Source organism: Scyliorhinus torazame, chromosome 9 (assembly GCF_047496885.1).
Source record: "Scyliorhinus torazame isolate Kashiwa2021f chromosome 9, sScyTor2.1, whole genome shotgun sequence".
Taxonomy (NCBI): domain Eukaryota; kingdom Metazoa; phylum Chordata; class Chondrichthyes; order Carcharhiniformes; family Scyliorhinidae; genus Scyliorhinus; species Scyliorhinus torazame.
In genome coordinates, this window is record NC_092715.1 from 79,059,566 (window position 1) to 79,084,759 (window position 25,194).

General features: G+C 47.2%; 1 protein-coding gene across 11 annotated transcripts in view; it reads left to right on the forward strand.

Annotated features, from left to right (window-relative positions):
* ssbp2b (single stranded DNA binding protein 2b) overlaps positions 1 to 25,194 on the forward strand; it is a 645,808-nt gene that overhangs the window by 226,882 nt on the left and 393,732 nt on the right. For all 11 annotated transcript variants that reach the window (XM_072516205.1, XM_072516207.1, XM_072516208.1 and 8 more), the window contains exon 4: positions 379 to 463. In XM_072516205.1, coding sequence (XP_072372306.1) covers positions 379 to 463 — 85 coding nt within the window. The remainder of the gene's footprint in view (positions 1 to 378; positions 464 to 25,194) is intronic.

Sequence of the window (25,194 nt, forward strand, 5' to 3'; positions counted from 1 at the left end):
ACATGACTGTCCTCACGCAGATATTTTACCCAGGTTGAGTGAGGGGTTGGGGGGCCCACTTGCCTTTGGGCGAATTGAGGCCCTTAATTGGCTGATTACCATGGTGGGGTATCTTACAACAAACCAATCCTATGTGTCATTAAAGTTGTTTTGTTTTGATTTTGGTAGCTCTTTAGAAACTATCAATAGGATACTTTTGACCCCCCCCCCCTCCCATTCAAATGGTTTGTCAGTAAACCCATGCAAATAAAATTGATTTTAATGGTCTTAAACTGATTATTTAGAGATAAATATGAATGGATTGTGTGAATTTTTCATTCTCTCAAAAGAAGGATGAAATTACATGGAATATTATTAACAAAAGTTTATTTCTTGCAGTGTATTTTGGGACCTTTACTGTGCGGCGCCTGAAAGAAGAGAAACTTGTGAACATTCAAGTGAAGCAAAAGCCTTTCACGATTATGTAAGTTGTAGATCAAATCTTCAGTGACAATGTCCATTTTCATATCAGGAGTCTAAAGTTTAGTGGTTTGAACCTATTGCCTCGCACAACTGTGATCGAGTTCAAATCTTAGTTTTAGCAAAGTTGTCAGAGGCAAGCTTCTGCCTGGAAAGTATTCTGGTCAAAATGGGTTTGTTAGCTCACTGGAGGTCTCAAGTGAACTGTAAAAGGGTTCTGAGTTGTAATTATAATTTGAGATGTGTTACAGAAGCAAAAACTGATTGTAAAAACTGATGAAAATAAGCTGTTTTTAAGTTTCCTGACTTTCTTCACCCTCTGATTTGAAACCTTAATCACCTTGCCGCATTGTAGCCTCTCGTACTGATTTCTTTGTAACTGGTGCAATTTTGCTTTTTGTGAGCAAGTACCTTTCAGTTAATTCAAAGTTTTTGATTATTAAGCTGTGCCTTGAATGCTATACTGAAAATGTGTCATTTAAAAACAGTTGTTGGGTTTAATTGATCCTGGTGATTTACTGAAAAATAAAATGCAGATAGGGAAATATATTTGCTTGACATAGTGCCGCATCCTTTTGGTACACCATCAATATTAATTGTGTACCTTTGCTGTACACTAAATTGTCTGAATTTTACAATATTTTTGTTTTTAAAAAAGGCAACATGATGACTTTAGGGGACTTGGTGTTGGGTAGGGCTAACACAGTTGTGTCAGTTACTGAGTTCAGTGTGGAGGTGTGTTTATCTCTATTCATGTTATGAGTATTCAAAACAGTAGTTAGCATTTTTTATTGTGATGTCAGTAATGTTCAAGAATTAAACAATATGGGAAATATAGAACTTGTAGAAGTAAAATTCGGAGTATTTTTGTTTAGTTGTAATTTCAAATAAACCAGAAGATTTGTTAACTAAAATTTGAATCTTCAACCAAGGAATCATTGATAAGGTTAGGTATTTTCACCTCTTTTGTAAGATGTGTGCAATACAGAATTTAATATTGATTCAAGGTTTGCATTTATGCTGTCTCCTGTAATGCAGAAATTGCTTCAGATAGCTGTGGGTGATACTCGTTTCGTCATTCAAGTTTGTTTACATCGTACAAGGATTAGGTGAATGTATTATTTCATAAATGTGATAAAATATTTCAAATACTGTTTTTGCTTTTAGTTAGCCAAGCAAACTGAAATCTTGTTCAGTCATACAGAGTTGTTCAACGTAGTATAAATTTTCAATATTGTCTTTTGGTTCACTTTTTTTATCCCTTTTTCTGGGGGTGCTTATGCTTGCTGTTAGAACACCAGACTATCTTTTCTCAAATTTGATCGTCTACCAATGCTGCAAATTTGTTAGGTTGCTGTAGGTGCTTGAGTACCTTGTAGTAGTATTTCAGTGCCATGAATGTTCATAATCAGAACTTTAAAGTGTTGCTCTGCATTGCCCAATTGTTGCAGTAGAATATTGTTGCAGTAGAATATGTTCGATAAGTGTGTTCATTTTTCTATTTCTCTTATATACAGTATTCATTTTAACTTTGGAATCAAGGATATTTTGTTTTGGAAGTTCAAAATTAAACATTGAGATAATATCCAAATTTTTCATTTTGATTATTGTACAAATGCATCTTTTGTGTTCTCTGATTTTTCTAGTCATTTTTGTTTTGTGCAGCGCTTTTAAAGTCTCTAATGGGCAGTATGAAATTTGGCTTCTGATTGGTTTGTTGTGGTGCTGGGAAGTTCTACATTCTGTGTTTGAAAATAAGTTTAAAAAGTTGCTGCCAGTTTGGTTGTGTGTTTTCCATTTTCCTTCACTCTCGATTATGGTTTTATAAAATGGCTTTCAGAAATAATCCAGCACAAATCATTGATTTTCTTTCATGCTGTAACACATGTTATTATCATAGGATCGTGAGCTCAAAATAAGTTGGTGGTATATCTTCTCTTCAAACCATTGGACAATTCTTGACTTCCCTCTTGGTCTTTGTTCAATATTTTGACCAGCAGACCTTTCCACGCTGCCATTATTCTTAACTTCCCTCCATTCCAGAGGGCATTTGAGAGTCAACTACATTGCTGTGGGTTTGGAGTCACATGTAGGACAGAACAGGTAAGGATAGCAGATTTCCTTCCCTAAAGGACATTGGTGAACCAGATGGGTTTTTACAACAGTCAGGTGAACCAGATGGGTTTTTACAACAATCGGCTGTGCTTTCATGGTCATCATTAGTTTTAATTCAAATCTTATTGAGTTCAAATTTCACCATCTGCCGTAGTGAGATTTGAACCAGGTCCTCGGATCTCACCCTGGGTCTCTGGATTACTGGTCCAGTGACAATACCACTACGCCAAGGCCTCCTCTTCCCTTTTGTTGTCTCCAGACTTGTGTTCTCTTCTACTCCTGATCTAATGACCTTTTATGACAGACAATCAAATTTATGACCCTCTAACTAGAAGTGACCCTTTGTTCCTGACTCTCCAACTAGAGAAACCGTTCTGTCCCTAGTTACTCCATCTAAACTCGTCAGAATGGCAAAAAAACGCCGCTAGATTTTTTCCTCGCGTTTTAAAATTACCAGCCTGATATATCTTGATTTGTTATCATCTCAAATTTCATACTAATTCTCTGAACCTATATCATCCTCATCAGTCTAGTACGTTGCACTTATGCAGTTGTATTCCAAAATCCATAGATTTTATCCAGTCAATTGGAGTCTCATACTCTAATTGTTCCAAATGTGCAAGGAAATCCACCCATGTGGCTTGAGCATAATAGATGAAAACAAGCCTCACATGGGGGAACTTTTTTATTTGTTTAATGCACGGCTTCTATATCTTCCATATATATTTGGGAGTTATTTATCTATTAAAATAGGTAATGTTCACATTAGGTAATGCAATATTTTTTGCATTTGAAGTACCCACAGTGCCACCAGGGCAGCACGGTAGCACAGTGGTTAGCATTGTGGCTTCACAGCGCCAGGGTCCCAGGTTCGATTCCCTGCTGGGTCACTGTCGGTGCGGAGTCTGCACGTTCTCCCCGTGGGTTTCCTCCGGGTGCTCCGGTTTCCTCCCACTGTCCAAAGACGTGCAGGTTAGGTGGATAGGACATGCTAAATTGCCCTTAGTGTCCAAAAAGGTTAGGAGTGGTTATTGGGTTAAGGGGATAGGGTTGAAGTGAGGGCTTAAGTGGGTCGGTGCAGACTCCGTCTGCACTGTATGTTCTATGTTCTATCAATCAGTCACTCCCAGTCAGCTAAAGACTAAAACTCCCTCTATTTTGCCACAATCTCTGATTGGGCAGCACGGTAGCATTGTGGTTAGCACAATTGCTTCACAGCTCCAGGGTCCCAGGTGCAATGCCCGGCTTGGGTCACTGTCTGTGCGGAGTCTGCACATTCTCCCCGTGTGTGCATGGGTTTCCTCCGGGTGCTCCGGTTTCCTCCCACAGTCCAAAGATGTGCAGGTTAGGTGGATTGGCCATGCTAAATTGTCCTTCGTGTCAAAATTGCCCTTAGTGTTCGGTGGGGTTACTGGGTTATGGGGATCGGGTGGAGGTGTAGACCTTGGGTGGGGTGCTCTTTCCAGGAGCCGGTGCAGACTCGATGGGCCGAATGGCCTCCTTCTGCACTGTAAATTCTATAATATAATAACACAGAAAGCTGAGCAAATGTGATATTTTCATGTTTCATATACTAGCTTCTTTTATGGTCTTTCTGAGATATGGATTTCTTGGTCAACAGCAAAGCAACAGCTTCTCCGCTGACTTTGAAGGAAGCTGCCCATAGAGGTTAGAAATCTCTGTAGTGTATATTTCTCCTTTCCCGACTTTCATTTGAATTTGACACTAAGTTGAGGGGATCTTTCGGCATCCAGCAACAGTGATGTCATCATGTCAGTCTGAAAATGCAGGTTCCCTTCAATTCAGTGATTTCTATTTGTTTGCTATCTGTGGGGACTTCAACAGCACACCCTATGGATAAGAGTAGAATCACTGACGGCAGCTTCTACATCTCTGTGATTACCTGCTTTATGAACTCCGGAGGTTGTTGTCAATTTCAGAGAAGTAACAACGACCGTCAATGCTTTTCACTGTCACTGGTATTAGAAACCTCAGGCCATTGCCAGTTTAATTACAAATTGAAGGGCAAATGTATGCCTGTGGTCAACATAAATGAGGCAGAAACTGCACAAATTCATTCCATGTAAGGGCATTTACAGTGCTGAATAAAATACATGTGTATTCTAACTACTGAACCAAACATGGCAGTTGCATGCAACCGTTGCATGGTAAAGATTTTTGATGGTTATATATTATGCTTAGGAAACCTGTAATCTGGACACATTCTATTTTTCCAATAATTACTGGGATTATCCAAAGACTATGAGGAATTATAATGGGATAGCAAGTTCGGTTTCCATATGTGAATAGCTTTGTGAATGCTTAGACATTTTGAATAATGTACCTCTCCGTTCATTTGGTTGCTTACCAGAACACCAGTATATGAAACTACTTTCTGAAAGTTCAATGCACTGTGAAGCCTGGTTCAGCGCCCTCAGCAATTTTACACGTTTATGGTAATATTCACAAAAAGTATATTTGAATATGTCTGGGAAATTTGTAATTCCTGCAAAAATATTTATTTGCATTAGATGTCTATGTGGCCTCCATCTCTCTGATCATTTGCCAAGTATTATGTATCTATATAAAATAAATAAATAATGTTAGCGATTTTAATGAGCGGAATGCTAAAACTTCAAATGGTATACGGATATCATAATTATTTCCATTACTTTTGCTTGGCAAATAAAGTTTGCCTTAGAACAAAGTCGAGTCATTTGTTACATGTTATTACTTGTTGAAAGGGAAACAGAAGGGAAACAGCATTTGAGAAAATTCTCAATGGATAACTGATATATTTTGAATAAAAATACAACAATATTTGTTTGTTTAGACTTTCGTTGTCCAGTCATGAAGGTTCAAGCACATTAATTGTGCATTTTGTTCCATTTAAAGTAGATAATGCATCTAATTATATGTTACAGTGTAAGGGCCCTTCCTGATGATTGCCTTATTTCCCCTTTCTTTATTTTTGCTGTTATCATTTTGATCCATGGATGCGTAATGGACATATATCTTTAAGTCAAGCAGCAGAGAGAAGGAGGAATTCAAGAAGTATATGGTGCTGCTAGCTTTGGACAGCAAGACACACACTTTTCAGCATCCAGGAGATGGGGTGGGACTCAGTTTAATTGGTTGGCTGATGGCCAATGAATTGGCCGAAAGGCCTGGTGGTGATTGGGTTCTTCTCGAGTGAATTGATTTTCAGAGACCCCAGGGAAGCAGAGTTGAGACCTGAAAACAGAGGACAACGACCGTTTCTCTCTCTCCTCTCTCTCTCTGAATGAGGGCATCTACAGTGAAACAATTACGGGCGGCAAACAAAGACCTGGATCTGAAAGCAAGAGAACCATCTGAAACCATCTATTTTCCCTTTCACTTATTATTTTCACCCATCTCCTCTCCTCTATGTTTGTCTATCTTGGGTGTAGAATGTTGAGGCAAGTTAAAGTGGGGGATTAGGAATTAGATAACCGTTAACCAGTTGTATTTGCTGCATATTTCATTATAGCCCTTGTTATAAATCAAAAGTAGTGTTTAAATTTACAAACCTGGTGACTGTAATTACTGTCACCCAAAGGCGAAAGATTTTGGGTATTTTTCAAATAATTATTTGTTAATTCAATTGTGCTGCAAATGCAGGTCAAGGGGGCTGGAGTTGACCGTGCTCTAGCCAAGGGTGTCTTAATATTAGACTTAAAATGATTTTCATGTCCCAGTTTGCAAGATTTCCTTGCATTAATGATCAACCCGCAGAGAATAGTATATCATGCAATGCATTGGGATACACCTTAGAATGAACACTAATCCAGCTCAGTTAATAGATTCCAAAACACAAATAAAACTTTTTTTTGTAAGTGAACCGAAATAGAAATTCCGGTACAGTTTGTTTTTAAAAAAATATATTTGTTAGTGTTTTTACACAGATTTTATTTTATCAATTTTAACAGTTTCTGGGATGTTAGTCATCATAAATTGTAAACTTACGGTTCCACCCTGTTGTGTATCAACAGTGAATTTAACAAGAATTATGTGAAATGTATTATTTTTAAATGTACATGTGCTGTTATTACAGCATCAAGGAGTGGCCAAATTGAACCGAGAACCCATAGTAAAATGCATCAGATGAGAGCACTTCAAAAATGCCGATCAATTAACTGAAAATTAATTCTCAAGGCAAGGTGACTGATGGTGAGACAGCCTTGATTCCCCTGGTTTTTACAGGTTCGCCTTGATAGATTTCAGTGACCACCGCCAGGTTTGCTGGTTGCCGATCGCATTACTTCCAGTATTGATTGGTGTCCCTTTATCATGGTCAGTCCAAATGATACAACCAAGGTGGTCGGGAACGGACTAATGGATTTATCAGTTCGAAATTGGTCTTCTGTTTTTCTGTTGTTGCTCCATCTGGTAAAGATGCAGCTGCATAGACTCTTTATTGCCCTCCCCAGCTCAACAAGCTCTTTCATCTGCCATTGATCTGGAGGAGATCAGCTCAAAGGATGGCATTTTACAAATTGGCACATTTTAAGGATGTTGGGAATGGTGGGTGGGCTTGTAAAATGCAGTGCATGGTCTGCCCATCACTTACCTGCCTGCGCCCCAACATTCAGGAAATCCTGACTTAAGTTAATAGACAGCCGACACCGATGTCAGGCTTTCCAATGACCCTCTCATGGAGGAATTTAGATTCAGATCTCCAGAGCAAAATATATTTGGTAATGTCAATGGACTAGTAATCCAGACGCCCATGCAAATTGTCTGGGTGCATGTGTTCGAATCCCACCAAGATAGCTGGTGGAATTAAAATTTGTTTATAAATCTTGAATATAAAGCCACTCTCAGTAATCATCAATAGTTGTGAAAACAATCTGGTTCACTAATCTTTCAGGGGAGAAAATCTGCCATCCTTAAGTGTAACTCTAGATCCACAGCAATATGGGTGATTCCTAATTGCCCTAAGAAATGGCTCAGCAAGCCACTCAGTTCAAAGGAATTGAGGGTGAGTAACAGATGCTATGTCCTTGCAAAACGATGCCCTCGACCTCTTCCATACTTAATTTGTGTCTCGCCAAGTGACTTCAGGCCTCATTACAGCCTTGGTCCAAACAAAATAGTTGAAATCCCAGGGTGGGATGAGATTGATCTTCCTTAACGTCAAGGCAGCATGCAACAGAGTGTGGTAAATTTGAAGTCAGTGGGCTCGGGTTATATCTAAAGCAATGGAAATAATTATGGTTTTTGGAGGTCAATTATTTCCTTTTTCTGGAATTTCTCAGAGCTGCGACACCAATGACCTTTCCTCCACCATAATGCCAGAGTGGGATGTTCATTTATGATTGCACAATGTTCAGTATCATTCGGTTTCGAGCGGCAGGAGATTTAGAGGGGATTTGAGGAAAGGCTTTTTCACCCAGAGGGTGGTGGAAATCTGGAACTCTCTGCCTGAAAGGGTGGTAGAGGCAGGAACCCTCACAACATTTAAGAATCATTTAGATGAACATTTGGAAAGTCATGGCATACAAGGCTACGGACCGAGTGCTGGAAAATGGGATTAGAATAGATAGGCCGGTGCAGACAGGATTGGCCGAAGGGCCTCTTTTTATGCTGTAAAACTCTGCAACTTCATGACAACTCTTCAGATAATTAAGCAGTCTGTGCCCGTATGCAGCAAGACCTGGAAAACATTCCTGCTTGGACAGATATGTAGCAATTAACATTCACGGTGGCACAATGGTTAGCACTGCTGCCTCACAGCTCCAGGGACTCGGGTTCAATTATGGCCTCGGGTGACTGTCTGTGTGAAGTTTGCACTTTCTCCCCTGTGTGCGTGGGTTTCCTCCGGATGCTTCGGTTTCCTCTCACAGTCCAAAGATGTGCAAGTTAGGTGGATTGATCAAGCTAAATTGTCCTTTAATGTCCAAAAGGTTAGGTGGGGTTACTGGGTTATGGGGATAGGGTGGAGGCGTGGGCGTAAGTAGGGTGCTCTTTCCAATGGCCAATGCAGACTTGATAGGCCGAATGGCCTCCTTCTGAACTGTAGGGATTCTATGACTCACAAACACCAGGCACTGACCATCTCCACCAAGAGAGAAAAAGCGCCACCCCATGACATTTAGCTACTATTGCAGAAACTCGCACCATTAACATCACCGTTCTGGTCATCATTGACCAAAAATGTAACTGTAGCAACCACATCAATAATGTGGCTACAATAGCAGGTCAGAAGCTGGGAATCCTATGACGAATAGCTCCCTTCCCTAATCCCCATTGCCCATCCAGCATCTACAAGGCACACATGAGAAGTGTGATGGAATGCTCTTCACTTGCTTGGATGAGTGCAGCTCCCAATAACATTCAAGAATTTTGATACCAGCCAGGGCAAAGCAGCCCGCTTGATCGATACCCTGTCCACTGTCTTAAACATTCACTTTCCCCACCACTATAGCTCTGTGGTATCAGGGTGAACCATCTCTAAGATGACACATACCAATACCCCGTCAGCATCATTTTCTAAATCTACAACCTCTACCACACAGAAGAACAAGGGCAGCAGATGCATGGGAACACTACCATCTGTATGTTCCCCTCCAAGTCACACACCATCCTGACTTGGAGCTACTTCACTGTCACTAGGTCATTATCCTGGAACTGCCTACCTGCCTGCACCACATGGACTGCAGAAGTTCAAGAGGCAGTTCATCATCACCAGCTCAAGCGCAATTAAGTTTGGGAAGTAAATGTTGGCCTTGCCAGTGATGCCCACATTCTATGAATGAATAAAAATTCCAGCCCTTCTCTCATAGGGGCTGGTTTAGCACAGTGGGCTATACAGGTGGCTCGTTATGCAGAACAAGGCCAGCAGCACGGGTTCAGTTCCTGGACCAGCCTCCCCGAACAGGTGCCGTAATGTGGCGACTAGGGGCTTTTCACAGTACTTCATTGAAGCCTACTTGTGACAATAAAAGATTACTATTACTAGGGTACAGCACTTTTTCCAATAAGGAGTAATTAACCATTTCATATTTTGAATTTTCTATCTGCAGGTATTTATTTGCTTTCAGTTAATGATTTCCCATCATTTACTAATTTTTGTAGCTTTTAGTTTACTGTTTCTGTGCTTTTGGGGCAATAATTTCCCCTATTGAACTTAGTTTCTAAATGTTACATTCAACTTTTTTATTAATCATTTCCCCTTTCGGACTTGGTCCTGCATGGATTTGTTTGGTCTTTGGTTAATATAGCTGAAAAGAGAGATGTTGTTGAAACTTTTTGTCTTGCATTCATTAGGACAAACATGAAAATGCCAAATTTTCACATGATCCTGATAATTTATGCTACATGTGAACAGGATGGTGATTGATTAGCAGGTCAACTCTGATTAGCTGAGGCAGTGCCATAGAGAAAGCAACAAGGAAACTGTAGGTTCCCAAGTTCTCGTGTAATTCATGAAAGGCACACGGCTTGAACATATTTCTTTTGTGCGCAGAAAACAGGTCCCTGAATATGAATGCGTATCGCTTCGAGCAAGTGTATATTATGAACTTGACTAATTATCTTAAATTGTTAGTTAGTTTAGCTACTGGTGGAACCAGGATTGTTCAGAAAGTGCTACCCAATTGCAGAATCACATGTAAGAGTAATTGGTTTTAGGTTTTGCAAGCTCGGACTAGTTCAGTACACGCTGTACTCTGCCTATTTCAAAGAACCGAAGGAACATGCTGTTGATTCAATCAGTTGTTGGGACATACAACCTACATACTTGGCATTGCACTGATAATGCATGCTCAATTGTGAGGTAGGCAGAACAAAGGCAGCATCCTAGCAAAAATACCACTCATGTAGCTATTTCATAGTAGCAGTGTGATAGATTGCTTAACCTTTCGTTCAAGTTTGAGATCTAGAGATGTTGATCGGTGTCATCTTCTTTTGATGCTCCTTTTCCCATCCCAATTTGTATTTTGGACAAGAGTTCTTCTAAGATTTGAGTGACCAACCCTGAGACAAACAGATCTTATTATCTTATTGAAACATCAGCATTATATATTTAGTGTTATGTGTCTGTGTGATTGATTCAGTTTTTTTAATGGATTACAGCAGTATCAAATTCTATTTTATATTAACAGTGTATATTTCCTGACGTATTTTTAGCTGTTTGTTGACACTGCATTCGATAACAGCAAAGACTATCAATACACCAGGAGGATTGTGTTCACAACTGGCATGAGAATAGTTATACATCTCTGTAAATCAATATCATGCATTTATATAAATTAGTTTACTAATTGTATAGCCAGTAAGCTGGATTCTCCGCAGTCCTACGCCGAAATCGTGGCTGGCGCCGGGGCGAAGAATGCAGTTTGATGCCATAATTGGGCCCAGCGCCGATTCGGCGATTCTCTCGGCGCCGAAAATCGGCGTCACTGCGGAGTATGGCGCTCTGCCGGGGGGCCATTGCCAGAGGCCCGCTCAGCAATCCTCCGCTTTCGACCGGCCGGGTTCCCGGCGGTGTGGAACTAACCACCTATTGCCAGGATGCTTGCGTGGCGCCTGCGGACTCAGTCTGTGGTCACCCTGGTTGGGACGGGCGGAACGGCGCAGCCGATCGGGGGGGGGAGGGGGGTCTCTTTCTTCGATCTGGCTCCATGGTCCGAGTCTGCCATGGAGCACGGCGCGGCCGCTGGAGGCCGCCGGCATGCCCAAGTGTGGCCTCTGACCCGGAAGTGCGGGGGCCCGTATCTGCAGCAAAAGCTGCGAGATTCACTCCGTGTTCCTGCTAGCCCCCTGCAGGGCTATGAATTTGTTTAACTTTTTTGCAGGAATTTCAGCAGTAAAACTCCATCGTTTTCACGCCGGCGTGGGGACATAGTCTCAATAATGGAGAATCCAGCCCAGTGTGTTTAAAATAAAATCTTGCAGCTGTATACTTACTACCTTTCGCAACCTCAAAACATTCCAAATCACTTTACAGTTAATGAAGTGCATTTGGAGTTTACTGTTGCAATTGTCACTGTTACATTGTAGGAAATACAACAAACAACTTGGGCACAGAAAGTATCCACAAACGGCGACTTGATGATGAGCAAACCATCTTTTAGCCACTCAATGAGGGATAAATATTTCAGATGACATTGGGGAGAATCCCCTGTTCCCCTTGGGTGTGATTCAACGGACAAAAGTTAAAGTCCGCTTTTGGGCATGTTAGGTGGGGTGTTTCTCCGTGGCTGCAGCGCCGAGATTCGCCTGCTATTCATTGGCACTTTGCCCATTTTTTGGTGTAGGAGAGTTTCTCCCTACCAAGGGCACACTTTAGTTGATTTCCTGGGAACAGAACAGCTCCTTGCAGATCGGGGCACCATTTTGAACAGCAGTCCCAATCTCGACACGACACCCCCGTTGTTATTGAGCATATGGCTAAGAATGCATTGAGTACGACAAGACTGAACATTTCAACATTTCTGCAAATTCAGCATCTTTAAGCAAGGTAGCAGACAAGAAAGTATTTATGAAACATACTCCATTCAATAAATAGAAAATCGAGATAAACTGTGTGCAGGGGTGATATTTCCCCTGGCTGGGAAGTCTAGAACAAGGGGTCACAGTCTTAGGTTGCTGGGTAGGCTATTTAATACTGAAGTGAGGAGAAATTTCTTCACTCAGAGAATGGTGAACATGTAGATTTCTCTACCACAGAAGGCTTTGGAGGCCAAGTCACTGAATATACTTCAGAAAGAAATAGATTTGTCGACTCTAAAAGCCTCAAGGACTATGGGGAGAGAGTGGGGAGTGTGAGGTTGAGACAGAAGATCAGCCATCATCTTATTGAATGGCAGACCTGTTCCGATTTTCTATTTCAAAGAAAAGTACAAATTCAGCGTGGTCCTTGGGAAAATTGATCAACTTAGTGCAGATTTTGGTCAGTTACAGTCTTACGTTCAAGTCTTCGATATCACCTGTAAAATTGATACTGAAGCTGCTGTTAAATTATTAGCAGATGTTCTAAATTGGCTTCAGCCAATGACCCTTCACCCATCAGACACCAAATTACAAGGTCTAGGCAGCATAGACCTCCCAATTAAGGACCGGATTATTGATCCTCTTTGCTATAACGGGCAATAAATCACTGATTCTCTCTTTGTCACAATCAATGCAGCTCATTATTGGGTGGCGATTTTGGCATACCTCTCGGAATCCTAGAACAAACAGATTATGCAGACCATTTGAATGACTCACTGTCTTTCATGCAGCAATCTTCGACCTTTAAGGTGGGATGGAATTGGGCCTGCCGACTCTGGAGGCAAGCTGAGGCCAAAACTAAGGGAGGGGGAGGCTGGTAGGCTGGTGTTATGATCCCTGTTGGTGTTGTAACAGAATGGGAAGATAGCTGAATGGAACTCTGGCTCAAAAGATTGTAACTTTTAAAAATAAAATGTGGAGGAACATTGGCACTAATTAGTTTTGACAAAAAAAAATTTATTTAACATGAAAAGTTAGATTATTATATAATACTCATTTACTCCCCCCACTTAGTTTAATCAATACATGCAGATTTAAAGATTACCATAGATTACAGAGTACATCTTAAGTCTATGAAGAAAAACAGTCCCTTTTAAGTAGACAAGATTGTGGTCAATACACACACTCCGCTCTGAACCCAAGTTAGTATCTGTGGACTTCGCCTCAGAATCCCTCCAGGTGATGGTCATATGAGAGTCCCCAAACTCCACTCTCAAAAATATGCTTTAAAATCATTTCTCATAATAGTGCTTTTCCTTAGCAGTTTCCATTACGAAATCCAGACATGGGGCTCGATTCTCCGACCCCCCACCGGGTCGGAGAATCGCCGGGGGCTGGCGTGAATCCTGCCCCCGCCGTGTCCCGAATTCTCTGCCACCAGAGATTCGGCGGGGGCAGGAATCGCCCCGCGCCGGTCGGTGAGCCCACCCCTGCCGATTCTCCGGCCAGCGATGGGCCGAAGTCCCGCCGCTGTCAACCCTCTCCTGCCGGCGTGGATTAAACCACCTACCTTACCAGCGGGTCAAGGCGGTGGGGGCAGGCTCCGGGGTCCTGGGGGGCGCGCGGGGCGATCTGGCCCCGTGGGGTACCCCCATGGTGGCCTGGCCCGCGATCGGGGCCCACCAATCCGCGGGCGGGCCTGTGCCGTGGGGGCACTCTTTTTCTTCCGCCTTCGCCATGGTCTTCACTGTGGCGGAGGTGGAAGAGACCCCCTCCCCAGTGCATGCGCGGGGGTGACGTCAGCAGCCGCTGACGCTCCCGCGCATGCGTCGACCGGCGAAGACCTTTCGGTGCCGGCTGGCGTGGCACCAAAGGCCTTTCCCGCCAGCCGGCGGAGTGGAAACCACTCCGGCGCCGGCCTAGCCCCTCAAGGGGAGGGCTTGGCCCCTAAAGGTGCGGAGACCTCCGCACCTTTGGGGCGGCCCGATGCTGGAGTGGTTCCCTTCACTCCATTACGCCGGAACCCCCCACCCCGCCGGGTCGGGGAGAATCCCGCCCCAGGATTTCTAAATGACGTTTTAAGCAACGGTTCTATTCCACTTTTAACAGCGACTCCAGTGTATGAATTGATACCAACCCCTCTTAGGATTTCCTTTGTCTTAACTGCTTTTAAAAACTCTGCGATCCAGCCACCAATTTCTATAGTTATTTCAACTCGTGTTCTACAGGCTGTCATATAATCTAACAACCCTGAAAATTAATTCAGGTATCTTTCTGTTGTCTCAGCGTTATTCTCAGCTCTGTCTGTCTTTACTGAACTGTACTCTGTTCTAGAACCTGTAACTTCAGACTTCTTGGAAATTTCTTTTCATTTCTCTAGTTTCCTTAACTAGCTGCTCTTCAGATCTCTACACTTATTTTCTTAGCCATTACTCCATCTTATGGCTTTTCTTCTAGCAAGATATTGCCTGTCGAGGGGACCCTGCCCCCGACAATGTCGGAGGCGACAATTTCCTTGATTCTGAAGCGAGACAATGACCCACTGCAATGTGGATCGTACAGGCCGATTTCGCTCCTTAATGTGGACGCTAAGCTATTGGCAAAAGTGCTGGCCACGAGGATTGAGAACTGTGTCCCGGGGGTGATTCATGAGGACCAGATGGGATTTGTAAAGGGCAGGCAGTTAAATACGAATGTGCGGTGGCTCTTAAACGTGATAATGATGCCATCGGAGGAGGGAGAGGTAGAGATAGTGGCAGCCATGGATGCGGAAAAGGCCTTTGACCGAGTAGAGTGGGAGTACCTCTGGGAGGTGTTGCGTAGGTTTGGGTTCGGGGGAGGGTTTATTAGCTGGGTTAAGCTCCTTTACAGCGCCCCGGTGGCAAGTGTGGTGACGAACCGGCGGAGGTCGGAGTACTTTCGGCTGTACCGAGGAACGAGGCAGGGGTGCCCTCTGTCCCCCCTGTTGTTTGCATTGGCGATCGAACCCTTGGCCATATCACTGAGGGAGTCTAATAAATGGAGGGCGGTGGTCCGCGGGGGAGAAGCGCATCGGGTGTCGCTATACGCGGACGACCTGCTGCTGTACGTGGCGGACCCAATGGAGGGGATGGTGGAGGTCATGCAGACTTTGAGGGAGTTTGGGGAGTTCTCGGGCTATAAGCTCAATGTAGGGAAGAGCGAGCTTTTTGTACTACAGGCAGGGGACCAAGAAAGAGGGATAGGGGACCTACCGCTGAGGAGGGCGGAGGGGAGTTTTCGGTATCTAGGGATCCAGATAGCCAGGAGCTGGGGGGCCCTACACAAATTGAATCTGACGAGGTTGGTGGACCAAATGGAGGTGGACTTCAAAAGATGGGACATGTTGCCGCTCTCGTTGGCGGGTAGAGTGCAGTCGGTCAAAATGGTGGTCCTTCCGAGGTTTTTGTTTGTGTTCCAGTGCCTCCCCATCGTGATTACCAAGGGCTTTTTCAAGAGAGTAGGTAGGAGTATTATGGGGTTTGTGTGGGCGAACAAGACCCCGAGGGTAAGGAGAGGGTTCCTGGAACGCAGTCGGGACCGAGGAGGGCTGGCGCTGCCAAACCTAGGGAGCTACTACTGGGCAGCAAACGTGGCGATGATCCGTAAGTGGGTTATGGAGGGAGAGGGGGCGGCATGGAAGAGGATGGAGATGGCGTCCTGCAAAGGAACGAGCTTGGGGGCGCTGGTGACGGCACCGCTGCCGCTCTCGCCATCAAAGTACACCACGAGCCCGGTGGTGGCGGCAACGTTAAGGATCTGGGGCCAGTGGAGACGGCATAGGGGTGCAGTGGGAGGCTCGGTGTGGTCCCCGATCAGAGGTAACCACCGGTTTGTCCCGGGGAAGATGGACGGGGGGGGGTTCCAGGGCTGGCATCGGGCGGGGATTAGAAGAATGGGGGACCTGTTCATCGATGGGACATTTGCGAGCCTAGGGGCACTGGAGGAGAAGTTTGAGCTACCCCCGGGAAATGCATTCAGATATATGCAGGTGAGTGCTTTTGTGAGGCGACAGGTCAGGGAATTCCCGCTGCTCCGACACAAATTCAAGACAGGGTGATCTCAGGTGTATGGGTCGGGGAGGGCAAGGTTTCGGCAATACACCAAGAGATGAAAGAAGAGGGGGAAGCGCTAGCAGAAGAGTTGAAGCGTAAATGGGAGGAGGAGCTGGGGGAGGAGATCGAGGAAGGTTTGTGGGCTGACGCCCTGGGTAGGGTTAATTCCTCCTCCTCATGTGCCAGGCTCAGCCTGATACAATTTAAGGTGGTTCACAGAGCGCACCTGACGGGGGCAAGGTTGAGTAGGTTCTTTGGGGTAGAGGACAGATGCGGAAGATGTTCAGGGAGCCCGGCGAACCATGTCCACATGTTCTGGACATGTCTGGCACTGGAGGGGTTCTGGAGAGGAGTGGCAGGAGCAATATCTCAGGTGGTGAAAGTCCGGGTCAAGCCAAGCTGGGGGCTAGCAATATTTGGAGTAATGGACGAGCCGGGAGTGCAGGAGGCGAAAGAGGCCGGCATTCTGGCCTTTGCGTCCCTGGTAGCCTGGCGAAGGATCTTGCTAATGTGGAAGGAGGCGAAGCCCCCTAGCGTGGAGGCCTGGACAAACGACATGGCTGGATTCATAAAGTTGGAGAAGATTAAGTTTGCTTTAAGGGGGTCTGCACAGGGGATCTACAGGCGGTGGCAACCGTTCCGAGATTACCTCGCGGAGCGTTAGAGGAAGGTCGGTCAGCAGCAGCAACCCTGGAGGGGGGGGGAACGAGAGATTGTTTGAGGGGACGGATGAGCGGGGGATAACATGGAGGGTGGGGGAAACTGGCGCGAACGGGCGAGAGCCAGTATATAAAGCTATGTAAATATATCATTTTACCATGTATATATCTTGCTCAGGGCGATTTTGTGTTTTTTTGTTACGGGGGGTGGGGGGGGGGGGGGGGCTTATTGTTTGTAAGGGGAAAAAATTGTTTTGTTAAAAAACTTTAATAAATATATTTAAAAAAAAAGATATTCCCTGTCTAACGTACTAAACAACTAGGGCGAGATTCTCCGACCCCCCGCCGGGTCGGAGAATCGCCGAGGGCTGGCGTGAATCCCGCCCCCGCCGGTTGCCGAAGTCTCCGGCACCTGAGATTCGGCGGGGGCGGGTATCGCGCCGCGACAGTTGGCGGGCCCCCCCCCCGCTCGATTCTCCGGCCCGGACCGAAGTCCCGCCGCTAAAATGCCTGTCCCGCCGGCGTAAATTAAACCACCTACCTTACCGGCGGGACAAGGCGGCGCGGGCGGGCTCCGGGCTCCTGGGGGGGGGGGGCGCGGGGCGATCTGGCCCCGGGGGGTGCCCCCACGGTGGCCTGGCCGAAGATCGGGGCCCACTGATCCGTGGGTGGGCCTGTGCCGTGTGGGCACTCTTTCCCTTCCGTCTCCGCCACGGTCTCCACCATGGTGGAGGCGGAAGAGACTCCCTCCACTGCGCATGCGTCGCCCGGAGATGTCATTTCCGCGCCAGCTGGCGGGGCACCAAAGGCCGTTTCCGCCAGCTGGCGGGGCAGAAATTCGTCCGGCGCCGACCTAGCCCCTTAAGGTTGGGGCTCGGCCCCCAAAGATGCGGCGCATTCCGCACCTTTGGGGCGGTGCGATGCCCGTCTGATTTGCGCCGTATTGGGCACCAGTCGGCGGACATCGCGCCGTTTCCGGAGAATTTCGCCCCTGCTTCTTGTAGAACTGTGAGACCTGCCTTCTCTCTCACTACCTGGGCGCGATTCTCCGATGCCACGCCATTTGGGAGAATCGCCTGGGGCGCCATTTTTTCACGCAACGCCGGTCCGACGCCCTCCCGCGATTCACCCAAGCGCGAGATCGGCACTATTGAGTTCTGCGCGGCGCAGTCCGGTGAATCGCCCGAGACACCCAAAAGGGCGATTCTCTGCTATCCCCACTATTCTCCGGCCTGGATGGGCCAAGCGGCCTGCCCAATACGACGGGTTCCCACCGGCGCCGTCCACACCTGGTCGCTGCCGGCGGGAACAGCGCGGGTACGCTGGGGGGACGGCCTGTGTGTGTGGGGGGGGGGAAGGGGGGTTCCTGCACTGGGGGGGCCTCAAATGGGGTCTGGCCCGCGATCAGTGCCCACCGACCGGCGGGCTAGCCTCTCTGAAGGAGGACCTCCTTTCCTCCGCGCCCCGCAAGTACCATCCGATATCTTCTTGTGGGGTGGCCTCGGGGAGGACGGCAACCATGCATGCGGCGTTGGCGCCGGCTGGCACCGGCCAACCCGCATATGCGTGGGTGACGCCAGTTCCGCCAGTTACGTGGCGCCGGCCGCGTCATTTACGCGGCGCTGCTTTTACGCGGCGCTAATGCCCGGCACGCGCTGACAACGCTGCTTTCGCGACACACCCCCGAGTTTCTCGCGGCCCCGATCCTAGCCCATTTTCGGGCCCTGGATCGGTCGAGATCGGGGCCGTTTCGCGCCCTCGTGAACCTTGACGGCGTTCACGACGGCGTGGGCACTTAGTCGCGGGAGTGGAGAATCGCGCCCCCTGTCTCCAACTACAATCAAATCAGCTAAATTATAACTTAAAAGCTTCTCTACCTTCCCTAGTTGCTAAGGAATGCTCAGATGTTTAGCACTCTATAAGTATAATAAAAACACAGTTGGAACTTAACCAACTCCCATACATATGAACAACTTGGTCCAGCATGAATCTCGCGACTGGGTTTAGCCTTTCAGGCACAGAAACATTAAATTAAACCAAATTAAAACTATACCTTACTTATAATGTTTACCAATACAAATATACCTTTGTTTTTTGAACACTAGAAGACCCATCATCATTAACTAGCAATCAACCCATTTGTAATTAAGACTGTTAGGCCCTCAAATCCTTCCTTCTCATTCCCCCTCCATCCCTCATGCCTCCCAATGCCCTTTCCATGTCCCCTCATTTCCCCCAGGCTCCATCCATGCGCCGTCATATCCCCCAGACCTCTTTCATGCCTTCCACACATCCTCCATACCCATCCTTCCAGTATCTACTATATACAGAGTCAGTGAGCCATTGGCAAGTGCCATGCCTTTGAAATGCTCCTGAAACTGACACAATAAGCAAAGGTGCTTTGAAATTCTCTTTCGTAGAACAATTGTGCATTTTACAACCTCTTAAAAGCTGTTCGTCAGTCAGAGCCATTCATAGTATCAATGAGAAAAAGATTTTTCCCACTCAACACCTCATTACCTTGTGTAAATGAACACACAGGCATTGAGAAAACTGAGGCCAAGCAGGGAATGGTATGGTGCAGTCAGCAATCTGTCTGTCACTGCAACTAATATGAAGCTGCTGAAATCTGGGAGCTAATTGCAATTTTAAAAATCCTGTTTTTCATTGCTTTAAATCAAAATTTTCACATAATGGACTAATAACATCCAAAATAATAATTTCAAATCGAGGTGTTGGAGTCTTTGTTAGAAATGCTTGACTATTTTAATTTTGATGGTGATTTTTATCAATATAATGCTAATGTGGTCACTAATCAACCTTGACTCCTGGTCAAGCAATGTCTTGATTTTCAAATTCTCATCATTGTTTTTAAATCTGGCCATGGCATCACGCTTCCCTATCTCTGTAATGTCCTCCAGCCACACAAGCCTCCAAGATACCTGTGCTCCTCTAATTCTAGCCTTTTGTACAACCCAATTTTAATTGCGCCTTCAGTTGCCCATGACCTAAGCTTCCTATGCCTCTGTGCCTCCACCTCACTTTCCTCTTTTAAGACGCTGATTAAAACCCCTCTCTTTGACCAGCTTTTGGGCATCTTCTCTAATATCTCCTTATGTAGTTTGGTGTCATATTTTAGTTTATTATGTTTAAGGCGCCACATTTTGTTTTTTTTGCCCATCCTTTGCATCAGTCCTTGCCCATGATCTGCCAATTTGCCTTCAGTGCAACTTATAACATTGAGATCGCATTAGGTAAAGTGACACCTGACGTCCTTTGTAACTGTGACCTTGCTTTTTTGTCTCTCTCTAACCGATCCTTCCAGCGTCTTTCATGCCATTTACCACATCATCTTCTTACAATATTTCTCCTTTGCAGACTGTGGTACTACTCTCTCATGGTTTCATTCCAATCTGTCACATCATGGTCATTACATTGCTTTCAATTCTATGTGCTCAAACACCTCTGATATGTCAAGAGCTCCATCCGTGACCTCCACCCCTTCCTTTCTAAGCTGTCTCGAAGTTCATCGTCTGATTTTATAGCGTCAATTTCCACCTATTACTAATGACATCTCAGGTCTACTTTGCTGTCTCTTCCACAATCTAAAGGCTGTTACTAGGCATTGCAGCCGTCAGTCCAACAGTGACACCTGCCTGAGCAATGTGTTGTTCAGTTTAATGACAGAAATAACAACTGCATTCATCACCTATAAGGTGTTATATCCCTGTGGTATTGACACCAAACCCCACCCTATCTTCCCTCTCTGGCCAAAACTGGTAAATGGAGCCTTGATTCCAAACTGAGCTTTTTTACCACATTTGTTCCCTTACTGGAGGCGCAGAGTGAAAGGCCAAACTGGTTTATTTTAAACTGAACAGAAAGCCGATATCGCGACACACAGAACAAATTTCTCAGCCCAGGACGGCCGGGAACTGCCAGTCCGGGTCTGGGAGCACATTTATAGGTCCCGCTAACTAGCCCCAGCTGGGTGGGCCTTCATCCACTCACCTCTTATTCTACGAAGCCCACGGGGAGATCAATCAGCGATCTCCCGTGGTTCTCGTGAGGGGTTTCACAATTACCTGACACTGGTTTCTTTCATGTCTTTCCCAACCTTCAACCAAATCTGGGGCGAAATTCTCCCGAAACGGCGTGATGTCCGCCGACTGGCGCCTAAAACGGCGCCAATTAGACGGGCATCGCGCCGCCCGAAAGGTGCGGAATGCTCCGCATCTTTGGGGGCCGAGCCCCAACATTGAGGGGCTAGGCCGACGCCGGAGGAATTTCCGCCCCGCCAGCTGGCGGAAACGGCCTTTGTTGCCCCGCCAGCTGGCGCGGAAATGACATCTCGGGGCGGCTCATGCGCGGGAGCGTCAGCGGCCGCTGACAGTTTCCCACGCATGCGCAGTGGAGGGAGTCTCTTCTGCCTCCGCCATGGTGGAGACCGTGGCGGAGGCGGAAGGGAAAGAGTGCCCCCACGGCACAGGCCCACCCGCGGATCGGTGGGCCCCGATCGCGGGCCAGGCCACCGTGGGGGCACCCCCTGGGGCCAGATCGCCCTGCGCCCCCCCAGGACCCCGGAGCCCGCCCACGCCGCCTTGTCCCGCCGTTCAAAAGGTGGTTTAATCCACGCCGGCGGGACAGGCAATTTATCGGCGGGACTTCGGCCCATCCGGGCCTGAGAATCCAGCGGGGGGGGGGGGGGGGGGGGGGGGGCCGCCAACCGGCGCAGCCCGATTCCCGCCCCCGCCGCCGAATATCCGGTGCCGGAGACTTCGGCAACCGACGGGGGCGGGATTCACGCCAGCCCCCGGCGATTCTCCGACCCGGCGGGGGGTCGGAGAATGACGCCCCCTGGTTCCACACATTTCCCTGACAGTAAGGCTCCATCTTCCACAAATTGCATCTCTTACAGCCCCATTGTTTTTTCCTCCCTGTGCACCACTGGCTTTCATGCCCCCAGTAAATTAACTTCAAGATCCTATCCATGTTTGTAAATCCCTCCTTATCCTCCTGCTAGTCTACCTAAGGAATAATTTCCAGTCATGCTGTCCACTTTTTTGATTGCAATTTCACAGTGCATTTGCTCCAATTTTCGTAGATGCTGTTGTGGCTGCTCTTTTAGCCACTGCTTGACTTAGATCACTTTGGAGGCCAGCCTCCCTCACTGCTTTGAAAATATTTCTCAGAGGTATTTATTTCAACTACATCTTGGATGCCAATCTTTTCTTTTCTTCTTTCCTCATGAATAACATCAACTGCACAATGTAAACCAGTCTAGTGGCATCTTTTTATGAGCATCATGAATGAATGTCGCTTATTGTCACAAGTGGGCTTCAATGAAGTTACTGTGAAAGCCTCTAGTCGCCACATTCCGGTGCCTGTTCAGGGAGGCTGGCACAGGAATTGAACCGTGCTGCTGGCCTGCCTTGGTCTGCTTTCAAAGCCAGCGATTTAGCCCTGTGCTAAACAAGCCTCTCTCTCCTATATGTAACTTTTCTGTTAGGAGGCTGTAGCCAAAGTTTTGTCAGGTGGATAACTGACATGGCAGCTGCATCATTATTGTGAAACGTATTTGATGAACCTAAACATTCAGAAAGGAAATGTTTTTGGCAGAATGTGTTGAACCATTTTTGTGGCATTTGGTGAGGTCATCCATTTTGACAGCTGAAAATTGGACACTTAATAATTTACAAAGAAAAAAGCCACAGATTACAGACACAAAAAATATTGTTATAAGACAGATTGTATTGGTCAAGATAATATTTTTGCTGTTGTCAGTATGTGTCCATATGTATTGGACAACTTTGCTAAAGTTTCCTGCACTTCATTCATTGGCAACATTATTTCTGCCCACATTACACACACATAGCTAAATATGCAGCTGCTCTTCTTAATTGCTAAAGGCAAACATAATCCATAATCTGCAAGGCTTTTCTTGGACTCACTGCCGGTCTGAAGTTTGGGTCCTTTTATTTTTCATACTCATATGTGAAGCAACTTTAAAGAGCTACTGAGAGACTTTTAAGAGTTAAATATAACAGAAGATATTATTTACAAGTAGGCTTACGTTAACACTGCAATGAAGTTACTGTGAACATCCCCTAGTTGCCACACTCCGGCGCCTGTTCGAGTACCTTGAGGGAGAATTCATAATGTCCAATTCACCTAACAAGCACATCTTTCGGGATTTGTGGGAGGAAACCGGAGTACCTAGAGGAAACCCACAGGGAGAACGTGCCGACTCCGCAAAGACAGTGACCCAAGCGGGAATCAAACCGGGGGTCCCTGGCGCTGTGAAGCATCACTGCTAACCATTGTGCTACCTTGCCGACCACACAGCTAATCACAAGGGGCGAAATTCTCCCGCCCCCGCCGGTTGGCGAAGTCTCCGGCACCAGATATTCGGCGGGGGCGGGAATCGCGCAGTGCCGGTTGGCGGGCCCCCCCGCTCGATTCTCCGGCCCGAATGGGCCGAAGTCCCGCCGCTAAAATGCCTGTTCCGCCGGCGTAAATTAAATCACCTACCTTACCGGCGGGACAAGGCGGCGCGGGCTGGCTCCGGGATCCTGGGGGGGGCGCGGGGCGATCTGGCCCCGGAGGGTGCCCCCACGGTGGCCTGGCCCGCGATCGGGGCTCACCGATCCGCGGGCGGGCCTGTGCCGTGGGGGCACTCTTTCCCTTCCGTCTCCGCCACGGTCTCCACCATGGCGGAGGCGGAAGAGACTCCCTCCACTGCGCATGCGCGTGAATGCCGTCAGCGGCCGCTAACGCTCCCGCGCATGCGCCGCCTGGAGATGTCATTTCCGCACCAGCTGGCGGAGCACCAAAGGCCTTTTCCGCCAGCTGGCGGGGCGGAAATTCATCCGATGCGGGCCTAGCCCCTTAAGGTTGGGGCTCGGCCCCCCAAGATGCGGAGCATTCCGCACCTTTGGAGTGGCGCGATGCCCGACTGATTTGCGCCATTTTGGGCGCCAGTCGGTGGACATCGCGCCGATACCGGAGAAATTCACCCTATGTCTCATATTTGCACAACACTCAATATGTTGTTCCTTGGACGAAAGATGGGATAGAATCCCAACAATGCAGATTCTATTTGGCCCATCGGGTCTGTACCGACCCCCTGAAAGAGGACCCTACCTAGGCTCACTCCTCCGCCCTATCCCCATAACCCACATCGACCTTTAGACACTAAGGGAAAATTTGGCATGGTCAATCCACCTAACCTACACATCAGACTGTGAGGGGTTTGCATGGGTTTCCTCCAGGTGTTCCGGTTTCCTTCCACAGTCCAAAGATGTACAGGTTAGGTGTATTGGCCAAGATAAAATTGCTGTTAGTGTCCAGGGATGTGCAGGTTAGATGGGGTAACGGGGATAAGGCAGGGGAGTGTGCCTAAGTAGGATGCTCCTTCAGAGAGTCGGTGCAGACATGATGGGCTGAATGGCCTTCTTCAGCACTGTTGGGATTTTACGGTTCCATGAAACCGGAGCACCCGGAGGAAACCACATAGACATGGGGAGAACGTGCAAACTCCACACAGTTGTCACCCAAGGCTGGAATTGAACCACTGCTAGCCATTGTACCACCATGCTGCCAAATCTTCCTGCTCCATTCCCACCCGTCACCATGATCGTCCCAATCTTTTGGCTGAGCCACTGCATCCCCCACAGTGGGTCCCACCATGGTGGGACAGGAAGATCCTGACCATGGTTCCTTACAAAAAACACCAAGGGCACAATTGAGCTACCTCATTGCGACAGGCATTGATCCGGCATGATGGATGAATCACACAAGAACTCTAAATCGGGTACCGTGCCAGGCTGATCACAAGTCACCCAACTTTCTCCACCTGCCTCGCTGGGTGAGATCCAGATCTGCATATTTAAATGAGCCTAATGGTCATGCCTGTGAGTCCTCACACAAACATGGTCTACACAAACATGGACCAGGTATAACGGCACCTCGGGATAACTCGCAGGCCATTAGAGACCTCAGGGCAGTTGGGAACAGGGCAAGGGATATCCTGGCACTCCCCCGGCACTTGCAAGATGCCTGGGTGGCACTGCCAGGATGCCAGGTTGGCACCGCCTGGTGCTGGGCCCGGGGGCGGCTTTCCAATTGGTGGGGGGTTTCTAGAGACCTCAGGACGTTTGGGGGGTGAGGTGCCAGAATGCCTGAAAGGGGGACTGTGGGGGGGGGGATGGGATGGCCGGGAAGGGGGGGGGGGGGGTGGAGAGATCTGCCAACAGCAGGAAATCTCTTTAATTGCCGCCTCGGCAGAGAAAAACTCCCTAAGGCCTTTGGATAGCGGGGTGATTCAATAGGTGGATTGACCATGCCAAATTTTCCCTTAGTGTCTAAAGGTCGATGTGGGTTATGGGGATAGGGCGGCGGAGTGGGCCTAGGTAGGGTCCTCTTTCAGAGGG